The sequence below is a fragment of the Geotrypetes seraphini genome, chromosome 2 (assembly GCF_902459505.1).
Source record: "Geotrypetes seraphini chromosome 2, aGeoSer1.1, whole genome shotgun sequence".
NCBI classification, from domain to species: domain Eukaryota; kingdom Metazoa; phylum Chordata; class Amphibia; order Gymnophiona; family Dermophiidae; genus Geotrypetes; species Geotrypetes seraphini.
In genome coordinates, this window is record NC_047085.1 from 88,660,996 (window position 1) to 88,680,868 (window position 19,873).

The 19,873-nt window shown below is 43.0% G+C and overlaps 1 protein-coding gene across 2 annotated transcripts in view; it reads left to right on the forward strand.

The window, feature by feature from the left end:
- The window catches only part of IMPA1 (inositol monophosphatase 1), a 32,798-nt gene extending 13,545 nt beyond the window's left edge, over positions 1–19,253 (forward strand). For both annotated transcript variants that reach the window (XM_033935177.1, XM_033935176.1), the window contains exons 3-9: positions 1,504–1,637; positions 8,939–9,043; positions 10,862–10,907; positions 12,153–12,261; positions 12,359–12,467; positions 13,652–13,803; positions 17,550–19,253. In XM_033935177.1, the coding sequence (XP_033791068.1) occupies positions 1,504–1,637; positions 8,939–9,043; positions 10,862–10,907; positions 12,153–12,261; positions 12,359–12,467; positions 13,652–13,803; positions 17,550–17,656 (762 nt within the window). In that variant the 3' untranslated portion in view covers positions 17,657–19,253. The remainder of the gene's footprint in view (positions 1–1,503; positions 1,638–8,938; positions 9,044–10,861; positions 10,908–12,152; positions 12,262–12,358; positions 12,468–13,651; positions 13,804–17,549) is intronic.
- Positions 19,254–19,873: the final 620 nt, after the last annotated feature.

Here is a 19,873-nt window from a genome sequence, read left to right on the forward strand (position 1 = left end):
TGTTATTTTTCACACCTTGAGTGGAAGCTAGCAGATTAATTGGCAACTGCAGCTCTATGAGTGCGCTGGTGTCCAATACCCATGCTCACCCCCCCTCCCCTCCAGACAACAGGCCCGGTGCGACAAACCTCCCCTTAACAGTTAAAGGAAAGATTTATAAACTATAAAGAGTTTTACTTTATGCAAAATTGTCATTAACTATTTTTTCTGCGGCCCTCCAAGTACCCTATTTTTTCTGCAGCCCTCACATTTAAAAGTTTAATATCTTTCCTTTTTCAAAACTGACATATTTCAATCACTATATTGAAAATAAAATCATTTTCCCTACCTTTGTTGTCTGGTGACTTTATTTTTCTGTGCATTTAACTATGTTTCCAGGGTCTTCTTGTCCTTTGACTGGTTTTCTCTCCATCTTCACTTTCTGCCTTGCATCCATCTTTGGCATTAACTGCTTTCTTTTCAAAATCTACGTTTCCATGTCTTACCTTCCCTTTTGTCTCTCTCTTCTTCTGCCTATTTCCATGGTCTGACATCTTTCTTTCCTTTCTCTCCCTCCTTTCTTCCTTCCTTTCCCCTGGTCCCTTCCCCAACTTTTTATTTCTTTCACCCTTTCCCCATCTCCCTTCTTTCTTTCTGTCTCCCTGTCCCCCCTTTCTTTCTTTACTTCTCCCTGCCCTCCCCCAAGCCACTACCATCGTGAAACAGGCCTGCGCCCGAGGTCTTACTTCTCCCTGCCTTCCCCCAAGCCACTACCAACGAGGGAACAGGCCACCACCGCCGCAATTGGGGAACAGGCCAGCGCCCGAGGTCTTACTTCTCCCTGCCCTCCCCCAAGCCACTACCATTGGGGAACAGGCCACCACCACCGCAATCGGGGAACAGGCCAGCGCCCGAGGTCTTAACTCTCCCTGTTTATCTTCCCCAGCGCGGGGCTGACCAATACTCGCCATCTGACATCAATTCTAACGTCGGGGAGGGACTTCTGTGCCAGCCAGGCAGCGATTGGCTGGCCCGGAACGTACTCCCCGACGTTAGAATTGACCTCGGGCGCTGGCCTGTTCCCCGATTGCGATGGCTTGGGGGAGGGCAGTTGGAAGGGAAGTAGATTGGAGACCCCTGCTTTAGTTGAGGACAGATTGCGGGCCGCAAAATAGTCCCTGGGGGGGCCGCATGCGGCCCATGGGCCACGTGTTTGAGACCGCTGTTCTATAAGGTTACATTATTTGTATTTAAAGTCTTAAGACTAGCTTGTGCATGCTTGTTAGCTAAAATCAACGTGTGTCTTTTTTAGATTTCTTCTGGTTAGTGATCACAATCACATAATACGAGTCTTAAGTTAGTTTCACTTTTGGACAGCATGGCCATTCAGTCGTAGGTTTGCTTTATAATATATTACTTGATGGGAGGGGAGGGAAAGTCCAATTTCAGCTGGAATGCTGTAGTTAAATGTTCTCTGCTGCTTGCCAGTTGCTGTTTAAACATTGCTGATAACTTCTTTTCCAGGTAGTCTGTGATGCGCTGAAGATTGAAGCCCGTATTATGGTGAAGAGTTCTCCAGCAGACCTGGTGACAGAAACTGATCAAAAAGTAGAAGCCATGATTATTTCTTCAATAAGAGAGAAATTTCCTTCACATAGGTATTGTGTAATTCATGTTTGTACATCCATCACAGGAGATAAATCATCTTTCGGCCATTTGGAAGATACAGTATGACAAACTTCCAGTGTTCATGGATAGCTGACCCTTAAAACAAGTTCTAGCTATTGTGACTTCTTTATATTTCATCCTCCTTTAAAAAAAAAAAAATAACACTTTAAAATGACCTCATATTTCACCAGCCCAACTGTTAAATTTGTTTAGGAAGCTATGTCTTATAAGTCTTTGAGCATCATATGGAGACAGAATAAATAAGTGAAGTTTGACATGTGGGTTAGAGATTTATGAAAATATACATGATTGGTGACGGGCTCACAAAGTCTATTGGGGGAAAAAAGGCAACAAAATAGGGAATCTGGGAATGCATACAGAACAGACACTATGAAGGTAGTTCTATAAGAAGCCACCTAAAATTAGGTGTCATGTGCACTTAAGTGGTGGTATTCTAGCGAACATATAAGTGTGTAGTTGTGCACTATTCTGTTAGTACACACATCTTAACACATATGTTGCAGGTGGACATCCACATGGGTGGAGCAAAAGTAAGTTAACACTTATACATGTGGAGGGGCATAATCAAAACATATGTTTAAGTCCAATTGGGATGTATAGTGATAGAGGCCCAAAATCGGCAGTGGGAAAATGCCCATTCTCAAAAAATACATCTACAATAATTTTTTTTATTTTTTTTTTTAAATCGTCTATCTGGATGTCCAGGCTATTCTGTATTGCCTGGTAGACTGGTATAGTTCTTACAAATGAGTATTATACCTCACTTTGACCAGCATGTGGAGACTGAGACAAAAACTTGCTGTAGTATATTAGCTGAGGCTCCCTCTACCATTCCAGTCTCCAGCAGGTTGAGGTAGGAAAAAATCTGGCTTCCTTTGTAAGGTCTGTTAGAATTTGTTTTAGGACTCCTGGTTTCCTTTTTAGTGCTGGACGGAGCTTGGATGCTGGATCTGTCCGACCTCAGGTGTGTTAAACCCAGCGGGTTTCATGCTGGGTCCCTCCCCACCCCCTTTCTCCACTTCCCTGTTCTGACAAGGAAAAAAAACAATCCTGAGGCTGTGCCGGTCTAAAGGGCTCTTTCCCTTTAAAAGTACTGTATTTTACTGTTGGGTTTTTTTTTCTGTTAATCGGCACTTTTATTCTAGCTAGGTCGCGTCTAGAGCAATGAGCACTTTTGCAAGGGGAAAAGTGCTCATTGTAATCCACGCTGCGAGGCATTCCACGCTGTGGTTCTGGTTCCCTCTAAGGAGTGGGGCACAAATTGGTACTCTATTTACTTTGTGGCACCAAAGAAAGAAGGGTCCTTTCGGCCCATCTTAGATTTGAATGGGGTCAACAGTGCTCTCCACATTCCGTCCTTCTGCATGGCAACTCTGCGGTCTCATTCTGGCAGTTCAACTAGGGGAGTATCTGACTTCTCTCAATCTGACGGAGGCCTACTTGCACATTCCAATTCAGGCTACCCATCATCGTTTCCTGCGTTTTGCGATTTTGGGGCAACATTGTCAGTTCTGTGCTTTCAAGGAGGGCATTCTGGTTCATCCCTATCTGGACGATTGGTTGTTTCGAGCAAAGTCGTTCCAGGAGAGCACCCAGGTCACGGTTCGGTTGGTAAACTTTCTGCAGTCGCTGGGATGGGTTGTCAACCTTTCTAAGAGTCGGTTGTTCCCCTCTCAGCACCTGGAGTATCTTGGAGTTCTGTTCGACACCTCCTTGGAGAAGGTCTTCCTCCCAAAGGCTTGGGTAAGCAAATTGCAATCTCAGATTTGCCTGTTTATGGCATCCTGGTGCCCTCGGGTGCAGGATTTCCTCCAAGTCTTGGGGTCAATTGTGGCTTCCCTAGATGTAGTGAGGTGGGCTCGAGCCCATATGCGTCCTATTCAGTATGCTCTTCTTTGGAGGTGGTCACTTCAGGGGCACTGCCTGGGTCATCCTGTTCCTCTGAGGGGCTTGGCTCGCTGCAGACCTCCCATCTAGTGCTGGGGTGAATCTGGATCAGCCGCAGTGGACGGTGCTGCTCACAGATGCCGGTCTCCTCGGTTGGGGAGCACAGTGTCTAGGTCACTCAGCTCAGGGCACCTGGTCCACAGAGGAGGTGTCCTGGTTGATCTATGTTCTAGAGACCAGAGCCATTCATCTAGCGCTATTAGCCTTCTGGTCTTTTCTGATGGGCAAGTCAGTCCGGGGTCTTTTCAGACAATGCCACGGCAGTGGCCTATGTCAATCGTCAGGGGGCAGAAAGAGCACTCGGGTAGAGCTGGAGGCGGCTCTGATTATTATCTGGGCAGAGTATCATCAGGACATCTCGGCCTCCCACATTGCAGGTGTGGAGAATGTGTAGGCGGACTTTCTGAGTCGTTATGCCCTAGATCCTGGAGAGAGGTGTCTTAGCCATGCAGCTTTTCAGCTGATAGTGCAGTCTTGGGGGTCAGCCCCTCATGGTCCTGATGGCCACAAGCGTCAATGCCAAAACACTCTTGCTTCTTCAGTCCTCGCAGAGACGCTCGAGCTGAGGGGCTGGATGTTCTGGTTCAACCATGGTCAACGGAGGGTCTGTTGTATGTGTTCCCTCCGTGGCCATTAGTGGGCAGAGTTCTTCTCTGCATTGTTCGATATCTAGGTCTAATGATTCTGGTGGCTCCTGATTGGCCGAGGCGTCCGTGGTACGTGGACCTGAAGAGGCATCTGGTGGCGGATCCTCTCCCTCTGCCTCTCTTGACTGACCTGTCTCAGGGCCCCATTCCAATGTTCGATCCAGATCCCTTTTGTCTTATGGCTTGGCTCTTGAAAGAGACCACCTAGGTAAGAAGGCTATTCAGATAGTGATCTCAAACCTCTTGAGATCTCTGAGACTTTCCACTTTTCGGGCTTATGTGCGGGTTTGGTGTATATTTGAGGAGTGGTGTGCTGTGCACGGAGTGGTCTCTTTCACACTTCCCTGCCTAACATTCTTGCAGGATGGCCAGGACAGGGGCCTGGCTTGGTCTTCTCTCCGAGTTCATTTTGTGGCCTTATCAGCCTTTCGTGGGTTGTTACGAGGTCAGCATTTGACTGCCATTTCTGATGTTGTTCTTCGCTTTGTGCGGACGGCCAAGTTGTTCAAGCCTCCCGTACGATCGTCTGTTCCATCTTCGGATCTTAATCTGGTCTTGTCTGTGCTGGTGCGCCCTCCTCTTAAGCCTTTTAGTGCCTTTTGGTGCCTGTACATTGAAGGACCTTACTCTTATAGTGGCGTTCCTGAAGTTCTCTAGGGAGCTGTTTCTGTTGTGGCTTGTTCCTTCCTTTCTTCCAAAGGTAGTTTCTTCTTTTCATGTAGTCAGTGTTGGGTAGTCGGGAGGGATCTTCTGAGCAGAAACAGTTGCGCCAGTTGGATGTCAGTTGGGTCCTTTGCGTTTATGTGCAGCGGACCCAGGAGATCAGGAAATCGGATCAGCTTTGTCCTTTTGGCGGGTCCTCGTAAGGGTGATGATGGCGCTTCCAAGGCTATCATTGCGCGCTGGATCGAGGAGACTATTGCTTTCGCTTATCTTCTTCAGAAAAAGCCTGTTCCTGAATTTCTCAAGGCTCATTCCACTCAGGGTCAAGCAGCTTCTTGGGCTGAGTCTTCTTTAGTGCCTTCAGTGGATATTTGCAAGGCTGCATTTTGGTCTTCTCTGCATTCCTTTGTCAGACACTACTGTGTGGATGTTCAAGCACATCGGAACGCGGTGTTCAGTGAGCATAGTCTGGTGTTGGCCCTTTGGGTTTCCCACCCTTAATGGGTACTGCTTTGGTGCGTCCCATTTATAAGAACTATACTGTTCTTCCAAACTATACATAAGGAGAAATTAGGTTCTTACCTGCTAATTTTCTTTGTTAGCCTGTAGACCGGTATAGTTCTCCACCTTGTCTGTCTTTGTGCAGCGACTGCATGCCGATTTTAGATTTTTCTGTGGGATCTAGTATTTTTCTAGGGCTGGGGAGATATAAGAACAGCGGCTATGGCTCAGCTGGCTTAGCTGGTGAGCTGTGGAGACACTAACTGCAGGATTCCAGTTTTTATACGTGTTCCAAAAGTTGTTACCATGTGTTTGTTGTTTTTAACCTCCTGTTCAGAGTGTTTTTACTGTTCTCAGTTAGTATTTTCCTGGGTTCTGTTGGCTAAAAAAAATAGATTTGATATCGGCACTTGAATGACCTGTCTTTTAGGTCGTCCAAGTGCCGATTTGGGTGGTTTTTAGACGTGTAAGTTTAGATTGAGCCCCATAGTATTCTAAAAGTTATGGGCATATCTTCTTAATCTAGGTGCAACCATTTAAAGCAGCTCTATGACTGGCAAAAGTGATTGCGCATAAACATATACCCTCGGATTCTACAAAGGTCGTCCATATTTGGGTGCAATCCTTAGTTGCTTGTGTAACTAAATTAGTTAATGGACAATTAACCCAATAATTGGCTGCTATCAATTTATTGGTGTTAATTGGTACAAATCTGGAGTTGCATACACAGCTGCCTATATACAAGATAAAGCATCATACCTAAATTCTGTTATGTTTAAACCAGAAGGGGGCATGGCTATGGCAGGGTCATGTGCATTCCCAGCAGTTAAAAATCACTTAGAAAGCAATTGTTCTAGACTTGTTTCAGATAGGACTAACTGCATCTAATGTCCATCTGATTCTATATAATTGCTGCTTTATTTAAAAGAAGGTTGGCACAGAGCAATTATAAGTTATTTTACTGGATATCAAAATTAGACATCTGGCATGCAAGTTATAAAAATAGTTTAAAATTCTTCTAATGATTATTCACAAATATATTTCTAAAATACTAAAGTACCGTATTTTCACGCATATAACGCGCGCGTTATACATGATTTTACAAACCGTGCATAACCTTGCGCGTTATATGCGTGAGCGCGCTATATAAAATTTTTTTACATAGTTCCCACCCCGCCCGACGCCCGATTCATCATCCGGAAGGACCGCTCGCACCCCCACAGCCTCCCCCATGGAGAAGCTGTCTACCTTGTTTCCGGATGCCAGTGAGCCCAGCTGCTTCCTCTGCCGGCGGTCCTGCCCCTTCTCTGAGCCCTGCTGCGCTGCTTCCTCTTCCGGCGGTCCCGCCCTTTCTCTGACGTCCGAGAAAGGGCGGGACCGCCGGAAGAGGAAGCAGCGTAGCGCAGGGCTCAGAGAAGGGGCGGGACCGCCGGTAGAGGAAGCAGCTGGGCTCACTGGCATCCGGAAACAAGGTAGACAGCTTCTCCATGGGGGAGAGGGGGGAGGCTGTGGGGGTGCGAGCGGTTCTTCAGGTGGGAGTGCGAGCGGTCCATCGGGGTGGGGGTGCGAGCGGTCCTTCCGGATGATGAATCGGGTGTCGAGGGAGGGCATCAGGCTTTCAGGATGGGGACAGGACTTCAAGGGGGGACAGGCAGACCTTCAAAGGGGGACAGGACTTCAAGGGGGGGGCAGCCAGAGGAGAGTCGGGGCAGTGACGGAAAGTCGGGGCAGGTGAAAGGAGAGTCGGGGCAGCCAGAGGAGAGTCGGGGCAGCATGCGCGGTATACCCGTGAGCTTGGTATATAAAAATTTCTTTACATAAATGTGTGTTTCTCACGTGCTATACCCGTGTGCGCGTTTTACACGGGTGCGCGTTATCTACGTGAAAATACGGTAAATACTGTACAAGAAATATGTACAAAGCCTAACGTTATATGACAGAAAAAAATTATTGATAAGAACTATAAAACAGCCACTTTCTCTAGCTAAATTTAATACTTTTTCCAGAATTAATCAACCCTTAGCAAATAAAATGCCAGTGACTAACTAATCCTAGAACTGAAGGAGATTTCACATCCTCACCCTTTTTCCAGTTGTACAAGCAGCGTTACAAAGGTAAAAATCTTCTGACTTCAGACTTGATTGTGAGCCAATACTGAGACTAGATCGAGTCAATTCCAGGTTATTTCAGTGCACACAGCAGGTATCAGTCTGGTAACAGTCCAAAAGATACTCAGATGCAGAGTTCTTCCTTCCTTTGGCTTAGCACATAGATCAGTCCTTTAACATAACTGATAAATAGTCCTTTTTCTAGAGATGTGCTTCATCCCCCAACTCCTTTTTCTCACTTTTTGATTTTTCTTCACTTCATCCCTCAAATGCTCAGGTGACCACCTGACCAATCAGAATTTATCCCAATCAGGGACGGGTCCCAAGGAGAGTGAATAGGTTTCTTCATGTACCTTTTTCCAAGGTTAATACAGCATGTCCAGCCAAGATGATAAAGAAGCAGGAAAGATGTCATTATCATGCTTATAACTTGCTTCTACATACCTTTTCAAGCTTAACTGTGTAGCACAGCAAAATCCAAAGTATCTGTTTCAAAAGAGCTGATTCATTAGAGTTCCTTATGGCTCAACAAAGACTGATTCTGTAAAATGGTGTCAGGTCTATCTAGGCCTTAAGCCTTTGCAAGGACAATGATGTAACACTACTACAATATGCAGTGTTATAGAATTTGGGAGGTGGAGGGGTGCACGCCCAACTTGTGTGTCAGGATTTAAATCTAGTTTCCAGCACCTTATTTTTAGTCATGACAATTGTCACTACACACTGTTCTGTAAAGGGCATTCATCCCAGAATGCCTTTTATAGGATAGCGCTGAGCACTTATTTTTCCCAGCACCTTAATTTGAGCACTATTTAATGAATCTGGCCCATAATGTGCATGTTCACACTGGTGTTCTATAGGCCCCATCATAACATTGCACTCCAGAGCTAAGAAACAGACAAGTTGACTTTTTGAGAATGAAGCTAGGCCTTTTGTTTTAACTACCACAAGCTGTAGTGTTTAGACTAGGTTTCAGTAAATCCTATTGATCAGCAATTTTGTACATAGGCCTCGAATAACTACTAAAAGGATTTTCCCCCTTTTGGAATTTGTGCAAAAAGGCTTAGTATATCAGACCCTTAGAGTTTGGGAGGGGAGAAAGCATAGTAAGTTCCGAAGTGCCCAGCTCTTCCAGACGATTGCTTTTTCTGTTTCCCCTCTTGCTACAGATTTCTATCCTGGTTATTTTCTCTTTTCAAAACCCAGAGATTTCTCTGAATTTTTCTCATCTTCCCTCTGTTCTGGTTCAGCACGCAACATTCATTGGTTTCTCTCTTCCACCCTACAGCTCCCTCTTAAACCCATTCTGTAATGTTTCTGCCCAGTGAAGTGCTGTTCTGAATCAGGCACACAGATGTCTCTAGTGTACTTTTGAAAGTAATCAATCATCTGTTTGTCTTTCAGCTTCATTGGTGAAGAATCTGTAGCAGCTGGGGACAAGAGTACCTTATCGGATAATCCCACCTGGATAATTGACCCAATCGATGGAACGACCAACTTTGTCCACCGGTCTGTACCTCAAAACTGTATTCTGAAAATGGCACCTTCATGTCCATTCAATGTCAGGTTCCAGAAGCACCGACAGGGAAATTATGTATTTACTTAAGAATTGCTATACTGGAACATATCGAAGGTCCATCAAGCCCAGTATCCTATTTCCAATAGTGGCCAACCTAGGTCACAGATACCTGGCAAGATCCGAAGGAGTAAAACAGATTTTATGTTGCTTGTCCTAGGAATAAGCAGTGAATTTTCCTAAGCCATCACAATAATGGCCTATGGACTTCTCTTTTAGGAAATTATCCAAATTTGTAGCATTTGAGAGATTTATATGTGTATACAGTATTTTAGTTTTTACTACTACATAGGCTAAGTTTGACTTAGAGCTCTGTTCCTTGCCTTTATTAGATGTTAGCCTTCACCTTGAGATTCTTAACATTAATCTTGGACATTTCTCTAGTGATGTGTCCTCAACCTTGTAGAGGGCTACTCTTATAAAACAGAAGCCACTTCTTGCAGAGACCACAAATGCCACTTTTAGTTAGTTTTTTATTGGCGTTTTAATGAATTCAGATCTTAACAGCAATTGTTCTCACCGAGGATGTGCCTATGCTTGCTTTATGAATAAGCGGTAAGTGGTACTTTAATTGGCGTTCTTATAGGTAAACAGAATGAACTTTCTTTTAAATAACTGGATATATATTTGCATTGAAAGTTTTGTACCCATTTTTGCTCAATGTTACAGGCTATTTTTATAAAATTGAGTGTTATTAATGGATCAGAGGCTATTTGAATAGAACAAGCAGAAGGGCTAAATATTTTAGAAGCTCTCGGGGATTAACCATTTGGAAGGGTTTTAGTGCAGATTGCTTCTTATAAACTGTAAGAGGTGAAGAGGATGCTGGTCATGATTCTTTGCTTTTGAGTAGTGTGGCATGGAATATAGGCCAGGTGTTTACTGATCATATTGATTGTAAACAGCTCTGGTTTCTTGCTGGATGTGGTGTGTGTGTTTTTCACTCAGTAATAAATGTGCATAGAGATTTGAGGCCCCCTCGTGCTCTCAGACTCTCTCGTACATCACTAAATAGTGTTTGTTAATCTGAGAAAGGAAAGCTGAATGGGCCATAAAGGCTGTTGGAATTCTTTAGAACACACAGAGCAACATATGGCTGGGAACCTCCACAGTTAGAGCAGCACTGGTCTACTGCATAATGTCGCATCTTTGCCTTGCTCTTTTGTGGAGGGGATCTATGTAAAATCACTAGAATGTGAAATTTAGCAGACAGTTTGCTGCTAAATTTGGACTATTCAATGGGCACCTGATTATTTAAGAAAAAATATGGGGATAGTCTCCCATTAGAGGTGGTGGAGACAACTATGTCTGAATTCAAGAAAGCGTAATATAAGCACATGGGATGCTGTGGATGGGCAGACTGAATGGGCCATTTGGCCTTTATCTGCCATCATGTTTGTCTTACATTAATACCATTTATTGGACATACATATCTATATGATTACATTCTTCTCTGGCTCTGAATCTAATATAAGAGCCACTGTACTAAGTAAAGCATAGGGAAATTTGTAAATTGGTCAGGTTCATTACCCAAGGGGGTACACAGTTAGGAACACTTGAATGAATTTTTGGGGTCCAGGTGTTATGTTCCAAATTTATAACAGTAGTTTGTATCGATTAATCTGAATTGAGCTTTGGTTTACAGGCCAGAAGAAAACAGGCTGTACAGAATATTCTGATCATGGCCTTTCACTTGAAATCTTTGCTACAACTGTCAAGATAGGGAAAACACATTTCTCTTTCTTTTAAAGGTTTCCGTTTGTGGCAGTTTCAATTGGATTTGCAGTAAACAAAGAGGTATGCTGCTTATAGTACACAATTGCTTAGTGTTGTACTGCATGTTGTCAGTTTTATAGCAAATTAAACAGCCAACACCCAGACACATCCATATATGTTGTGGGAGCATTTTCTCTGGGTCCAGACATAGCACAGTGTAGCATCTGGAAACTCCCCTTCTGGATTCCATATGCTAGGTGTTCAATCCCAACCCGCAGTCCAGGTGTTGCAGAAATCTACATCTTTTCTGAACACATGCTGCACTCCCCCTAGTGTTAGAATCGGTTTCAATTTCTGTAAGCAGTCCGAGCAGAAGTCTTTTGTTGTTGCTCTGCTCCTGTTTCGCTTAAACTTCATTTCTTGGTGGCTTCAGTGCCTTGGGACCCTTCCCTGGTGGTCCACTGTTGGAGAAAAGGATGCAGTCCTGCGGTGCTGGACTGCAGCTTCACAGAGAAACTCTAGTGGGTCTGTGAAGCCAGCCTGCTGTGTGCCACCTTCTGGAAGTACCTGGGATCCCTTCCTGTGGAATTTGCTGACCGATGACCCTGTCGTAGGTTTCTAGCATAGGCTGTGTGCATCTGTACAGAAACCTACCCGGGTTTCAAGGCGTAGGCTGCCTTTCCTGCCCCTAACTGCGTGGCAGAGGATCCGTGGGGGTGGAGGGTGTAGTCGGTATCTGGCCGGCTGACAGTCCAAAAATCTTTAATTCCAATGAATTGGAGCTGTTTAGTCAAGGCTTTGGTATTTAATAATTGTCTGTTAGAAGAATTAAATTCTATTAAAATTTATACATGTAAAGTTTTTATAGCTGCTCATTCATGAAGTGACATTGCATGCTGTGCGAGCTTTTTTTCTTAGCAGAATTATAATGTCGATTATAACAGCCATAATGATACATTTAACAAAAGACAACAAATAATAAACAGGTACCCCGCAATTGCATAAAGATCTACATCATCAGTCCATTTTGTCCTTTGTGTCTCTTGTCAGGAGTGCTCATTCTAAGGGCAATAAATGCCACTGAAAATTTTAATATGTGATTTTTTTTTTTTTTCCCTCCCCCCTCCTTACTCTCACTCAATACAGGGTATCTTGTCTTTCCCAGATGAGTACATCTCCTAGAACTCTGACCTGCTGAGCAGAGCTAAGGCAGCCTGTTTGAAAAATTATAGATGCAGAGGCCCTGCATTATTCAGTCAGACTAATTTTACAAGCTTCTGCTGGTTTCTTGGGGATACTGTAAATTGACTATACCTTCTGTTACAGATTGAATTTGGTGTGGTCTACAGTTGTGTAGAAGACAAGATGTACACTGGCAGGAGGGGAAAAGGCGCATTTTGCAATGGGCAGAAATTGCATGTGTCTGGGCAGAAAGGTGAGATCTAATGCAGAGTCTTGGGCATTTGGGAGATGTTTTTTTTTTAATGTAATCTATCTATCGGGGTTACATAAGTATATTTCTTTTTTGACAGATATTACAAAATCCCTTGTTCTAACAGAATTAGGATCTAACCGCACCCCTGAGGTGATCAAAATTGTTCTATCAAACATAGAAAGACTTCTCTGTATTCCTATTCATGGGTAAGTTGCAAATAACATCAAACACTTATTTCAAAAGGCCTTTAGAATGAATGACTAAGGAGCCATGTTAGGATTTATGAATTTTTGGAGGGGTGTGTGTTTTAAAGAAATAAAATTATACTGAAACACTAAGGTGAAATTAGTGCAGAACTTCCCAATCACACTGGGTTGGGGTTCTGAAACCCTTGTTTGGGGGTCATGACCTGGGCAGATGTTACATAGGATGTTATTAGTCCATGCTGGACAGGAGTTGTGCACGTTCTGTAGCCAAGCAAATTAGGGTCATAGCTACAGAAAGCGAGTGTTGGTTTAATGTAATTGTCCTTCAAGTGATATGTCAGAATATCAAATAAAATCAAACAAAAAAGAGCTCTATCAAATTAAACAGAGGAGAAGAGGATAAATGCATTAAAAAAAAAAGTGAAATGTAAAACTATTAAAAAAAAAATCTTACAGAATTATAAAATTTAGATAAATGTCACTCAGTATATGGTATAATTAAAACAGAAAAACTGCATTCACAGTATGAAACTGCTATTCAGCAAGCTGGCAAGGGAAACTGATCTGGATGTTCAGTGGAACTTTTCTGGAGAAACTTTCCAATGAATATACCCAGAAAAAGTATTCTGCTCTGGCTAGCTGTGATCAGTCCATAAAAGATGCTTAAAGTTGCACATGTGCCCAATTTGCATGTGTAATTTTGAGAAACAACTTTGGTGCCAATAATTGGGTGCTAATTGGCAACAATTTGGATTTATGCACCCATCTTGCTAAGCACTCTTTTATAAAGATGTGCATGAGAAGGAGGTGTGTCCATGCGAGGGACATGGGTAGGTAAGGGACATTCACTAAAGAAGTGCTCACTATTATAGAATTGGGGGGACTTGCACCTACTGTAATTTTAAGTGTGGGGGTTTACACCAGGATTCAATTGGTGTACATCTTTTCACCTAAAAATTGGACACGGATTCCAGTGTTGTGTGCTATTCTATAAATGGCGCCTAACTTCATTTATAGAATAGCGCTCAATGCTTTTTTTTTTCTGGTGCCTAAATTTGGGTACCATTTACAGATAAGGTTGGGTTTAGAGACATTCCTGAGACTGAATTTAGTCCATAACATTAGATTAGAGTCGCATACGTGTTGTTTTTCCATTACCATTAATTGTTATGTACACGTTGCAGGATTCGAGCCGTTGGTACAGCCGCTGTAAACATGTGTCTAGTAGCAACAGGAGGAGCAGATGCATATTTTGAGATGGGAATTCACTGCTGGGACATGGCGGCAGCTTCAGTCATTATCACCGAGGCGGGTGGTGTGGTGCTGGATGCATCAGGTATCTTTACTAGCAGTGACATTTATTTACACACAAAGGCATGACAGCATTCAGAGTGATGTAAGCAAAGCACCTTATCAGCTTTTATTGAATTATTTCAAACAAGTACAATCCATCTGTAGAACACTCGATATCAGTTTCAGTGGACAGTAAATGTTGGTAATAATGGATTTTGGTAATAAATGTTGGTTATAATGGATTTTTAGAATGGTGGCCACTGCCTTCCTCTACCCAGTCAGTTGATAAAGCACAAGCTCATAGTACTAAGATCTTGCCACTTTTACTCTCCACTTTAAAAACCAGTGGTTGGTGATTGGTATCAGATAAAATCCATACAGCCATCTGAGTATACATTCACCTGGCTTTTGAGACTACTTTTTGTGTAATCTTTATTTTTCTCCACAGTAGCCATCAACTTGTTCCTATTTATTCCTTAGGCAGCAACACCAACGGCCTCTTTAACAAAGCCGCACGGCAACAGACTCGAAGCCCTTTAAATCTCTATGGGCTTCGGGGCCTTTTAGCGCAGCGCAGCCACTAGCGCGGCTTTGTAAAAGAGGCCAACTAGAAACATCTACTAATCTGTTGCAAAGGAATGCAGTGTACCACAAACAGAGCAGCTTCATAACATCAGATATTTTACAGTTTTCTGAACCTCAGAATTTGTTGAAAGCAGCTGTGTACTCATGACTTAGGCTCTCTTATCAAGCCATGGTAGAGCGTTTTAGCACGGGCCAGCAAGGTAAATGCTCCAACACTCATAGGAATTGAATGAGCATCAGAGTATTTACCTCGCCGGTCTGTGCTAAAACGCTCTTCTGCAGCTTGATAAAAGGGGCCCTTAATGCATTAAGAAGAAATCAGAGCGACTGCCCTTGATTAAACTACTCATTAAACAGTTGGGTCCTCTTTTTCTTTACACTAGATATGCCTCCTGTTCACATCAAAAACAGATGTAGGTGCAGCCCCTTACTAGTGAACTCCTTGGCCTTTTTTTAAACCTAAACTTAAACCCACCTATTTTAGGAATAATGCTTTCTCTTGGACTGGAAGTCTCTTGATTTTGTGTTTAGGTAATTTTTTTATGACATCTTAGTGATGTTTCTGAACATGGTAAGAGAAAAGGAAGCTGCCTTCTGGCTGCACTCTGGATTGTCATTAAAATTAGAGGAATTATTTCTGATAGAAAAAAAAAATACTTGGAAAGAGGGCCTCCTTCTCCCACCACTTTTTAAAAATATTCTACTTTTAAAACAAAGGGAAAGTTTACTGACAATGGAATTATATGTAGGAGCTTAGGGTAGTGCTTATTATTTGTGTCTGACACCCCCCCCATCCCCTCCGCCACCAATGATTGAGGCCAAATAAAGAGCTCATCTTACAAGGTCACGCTAGTGATTCCCCTGCTGCAAATGTACCGAAGCTCATTCAATTTCTACGGACTTCAGTGCATTTGCCATCACTACCATGTCTTTGTAAAAGGGGCATTGATAAACCCCCACCAGTGGTGCAGTATAATTATGCATCTATGAAGAGGTCTCTTAGGATATGACCCCAAATGTAGGATTTTTGGTTGACCACATTTTGGGAAACTTTGGAGTAGACGATCTTATTTGGCTAAATCACCCTTCAAGCTGATGGCATCCTATGCCTCCATATTCAATGTCCCAGGGTCCCCCCCCCACCCCACCCCTGCCCCTTCATCTTAGCTCAGCTTTTGCTTTGGTATAACAATGTTGTGTTTTTGCAAAGGCTCACAGAACTTGATAATGTGCCATTTGAGTCTGAACTCTAGTGGCTGAAACTTCTCTGCTGTTCCATATTATAGCCAAAAATTATTGGTAAAGATGTCCAGAAGCACAGACCAAGAAAAGCCACCACCACAACAAAAAAAAACCTGTGCATTTTTCTTTAAGATCTAATCCCTAATTTCTGTCTTGACTTGAACCTGTGCGAAATTGCATGTGATGGCCATATGCAAACCAGAAATGTGCTTACCCATCTTCTGCATGAAGGTTTATAAAAAAACCCCAAACAAATGACTTATAAGATTGGCACTGATGGTGATCGCATAACTCCCGGTACATTAACACTCACCGCTTTGGTGGCAAACCATGGTTAACTAGCATGGTATAGCAAGTCCTTGTTCTCTACCCGAGCTGATGTAGCAAAGCTCACATTAAGATATACACGGGCCAGTGATACAGACAGATGTCATCACCTTATTTACTAGCGGGTGAATGTGGCGAGTTCCACGTGCAGTGGCTGCCCATGAATGAAGCTATACACATGTGCTAGTATATCAGGAGACCTCTGATGTTGCTGGCCTGTGCATGTGTCAGGGTCAAACTTGCGGCATCAACCCAGGCAGAGAACAAGTGCAGCTGCACAGAATTATTGAAGGGAGGAGGCGGTGGCACTTAGATGTCTTGGAGGATCCTGGGTTGGTAGTTGGTCACTGTGAGGGATAGAAAGATTCTGCAGAGGGAAGGCCCAGCCCTGGGAATTTTTTTAAAAATTAGGAAGGAGCCGGGGATTGTCAGGGACATTCGGGGGGAGGGGGGTGCTGTGGAGTTGATCTTAACTAGGGCTTATATTAGGAGCATCTTTTAAAAATCATGCTAGGGCTTATTTTTGGGAAAATACAATACTAGGTTTACACTTCTCCAAATTAGTTAAATCAGGAATTCTTTAACAGCTTAATGTACTTGTTCTGCCCTCATTTTATGAGGGCATTTTCTCAGTTCTTCTATAAATCAAGTAAATGAGTGTTAATCCTAAGATGTATAAGTAAAAGAGCTTAAGCCCGCCCTTCTTTAGCTTCTGTGAGAGAACAGTATCCATTTTGTAAGACCGCATGGCTGCATGAAAACCTGGGTCTAACATTGTCCTCTCAACAGGTTTCCTTCCTTTATTTCTGCTAGCCCAGGGGTAGGCAATTCCTGTCCTCGAGAGCCGGAGCCAGGTCAGGTTTTCAGGATATCCACAATGAATATGTATGAGATGGATTTGCATGCACTGCCTCCTTGAGATGCAAATCTATCTCATGCATATTTATTGTGGATATCCTGAAAACTTGACCTGGCTCCGGCTCTCGAGGACCAGAATTGCCTACCCCTGGGCTAGCCTAATACAGCTTAGGTTCAATATCAAAGTCTGGAGCTCAGTGTTGTTCCCCACAAGATGTGTGGACACAATCCTGCTTCCCCTTGGATAGGATGTGCTGGTACAGTGTGAAAAGATTCTGTATATAAAGTTGGACTGCCTTGAAGTCATAAAATGTGAGTGTTTTAATGTTCGTTATTGAAGAAAGTTGCTCAAAAAGAACAGAGTTACAGATGTAAGGGTTAATTGAAGGGGATCCTCAGAGAAGTACCAGCCCCATGATGAGTCCCTGCTTTTCAGTACAAAATCTGAGGAGGTTTCAGTGAAAATCTGTGGTAAAGACTGTTCAGTAAAGCTGTTACCAGCACAGTGAAAATCTGATCCCAGCATAGTACTGCAGGTAACAAAATGGATAAGTCTGATTGTACAAGGTCTCGTTTTCTTAACTACAGTGAAGCCATGGCTTTGAGCATAACTCAGGGGCCTAGAAACCCGTCAGTGACTCATAGATGTCTAGGGATTCTTTACTACCAATTTGTGGTAGCACTGCTCTTTCAGTACTGACTTTTGTTCACTGCTATTTAAAATGAACATCTGTTTTGCAAATGCTGAGGATGCAAAATTTCTCTATTTTATTGTAGGGGGGAAATTTGATCTGATGTCACGGAGAATTATAGCAGCTAGCAGCAGAGAACTTGGAGAACAAATAAGCAAAGAGCTTCAGATAATTCCTCTGGAAAGAGACTGATTTTGAAAGACCACCTTCTGTTAATTGTTAGCTGTCGATCTGGAACAATTTAATCATCTGTTACTGTAACACACATTAGCCTGGTAGAGTGTAATTTAATAATATCACCTGGTTTAATAGGCCATGTAGAAGCCTACTGATGCACTATTTTATAAAGACACAGAGGGGCCTATGGTTTTTTTAATAAAATACTAGCATAAGTGAGAGAAATCGCACCTGCCTTGTGGCCATGAACACTTAACACCTGCTGAAGAGCTAGTGTCAGTCTGTATCTAGATTATTTAAGTATGTGTGTAAATTTAACATATTTTGTAATCTACATGTATATGCAAGAGCTCTGCCTATGCTACTCTTGACCTCTACCCACATATGTGAAAATGACTACAAAATTAACTTTTAGAGAGGGTATCATTTATTTATAAGGATCTTTATAGAAGGTCAGGCAAAAGAGAAACCTGGGGAGCACAGAATTAAATCTGATTTTATACCCAGTTTTTTCACAGAAACCTAGACATAATGAAGGCAGATGAAGACCATATACCCAGCCTAGTCTGTCCATCCATTCCATCTACTATCCCTTAGAGATCCTATGTACTTGTCCCAAGCTCCCTTGTATTCAGAAGCAATCTTATTTCCTCCACTGGGAGACCATTCTGCATATTCGCCACTCTTTTTTTTTCTGTGAAGAAGTATTTCTTCAGGTTACTTCTGAATCTGTCCCCTTTACTCCGTCATCCTATACACCCTCATTCCAAAGCTTCCTTTTGTGCATTTATGCCACAGAGGTATTTAATGTGTCTCTCCTATCTCTTTTACCTGCTTTTCTTCCAAAGTATATATATTGAGATCTTTAAGTCTGTTCCTGGATGTTGACCATTTGTGTCATAATCTAAGAAAAGGGGCCAAGGCTTCGAATTTGAGTTATTCAGCTGGCCAAGTAATAAAAAAGATGCTGATTGAATGCAACAAACCACATCTTTTATCATTTCATTTGCCAGAGATATACAATTTCAATTAACAAAATTTTTAGTTATAAATAGAACCCAACTGGCATTGTTGCGTTTCTCAAGTAAACGTGTATTAAGATTCGGTACCTTTTCTTACATTGTGACATTTTAGTAGCTGCCCTCTGGACTGACTCCATCCTGTTTGTATCTTTCTGAAGGTGTGGTATCCAGAATTATACACAGTACTCTAAATGAGGTCTCGCTCAAGAGATTTTTTACATTTATCACCTCATTTTTCCAGCTGGCTGTTCTTCTGTATGCATCCAAAAGCATCCTTCTAGATCTTCCAGTCACCTTTTCTACCTGTCTAACCACCTTAAGTTCATTTCTAGCTGTTAATAGTGTGGTAGGGGGCCCCAAGATCTCAAGTAGCTGGCTCCCATTTGTGGGAAGGAGAAGAGATTGTTGTATCTGGGATATAATCACAGTTTAACTGTAAGTAGATGTACATATGACATCTTACGCTGTTAGAAACATAGAAAATGACGGCAGAAAAGGGCTATAGCCCACCAAGTCTGCCCATTGCAATTTGCCTCCCCCCAGAGTTCATTCCCTTAGAGATCCCACATGAGTATCCCATTTCTTCTTAAAATCAGTCACGCTGCTGGCCTCAATCACCTGCAGTGGGAGTCCATTCCAACGCTCCACCACTCTCTCGGTGAAAAAGTACTTCCTGGAGTCGCTATGAAATTTCCCTCCTCTGATTTTCAGCGGATGCCCTCTGGTTGTTGAGGGTCCCATGAGACAGAAGATATTATCTTCTGACTCGATACGTCCCGTGATGTATTTGTACGTTTCAATCATGTCTCCCCGTTCTCTTCTTTCTTCAAGTGAGTACAGCCACAATTTTTTTAGTCTTTCTTCGTACGTGAGATCCTTGAGCCCCAGGACCATCCTGGTCGCCATTCGCTGAACTGACTCGATCCTCAGTATGTCTTTACGGTAGTGTGGTCTCCAGAACTGAACACAGTACTCCAAGTGAGGCCTCACCATGGATCTGTACAACGGCATCATGACTTCAGGTCTCCTGCTGACAAATCCTCTACGGATACAACCTATCATCTGTCTTGCCCTGGAGGAAGCCTTCTCCACTTGATTGGCAGCCTTCATGTCCTCACTAATAATCACCCCTAGATCGCGTTCTGTCTTGGTCTCAACTAAGGTCTCACCATTCAGTACATAATTTTTGTGCGGATTTTTCTTTCCCAGG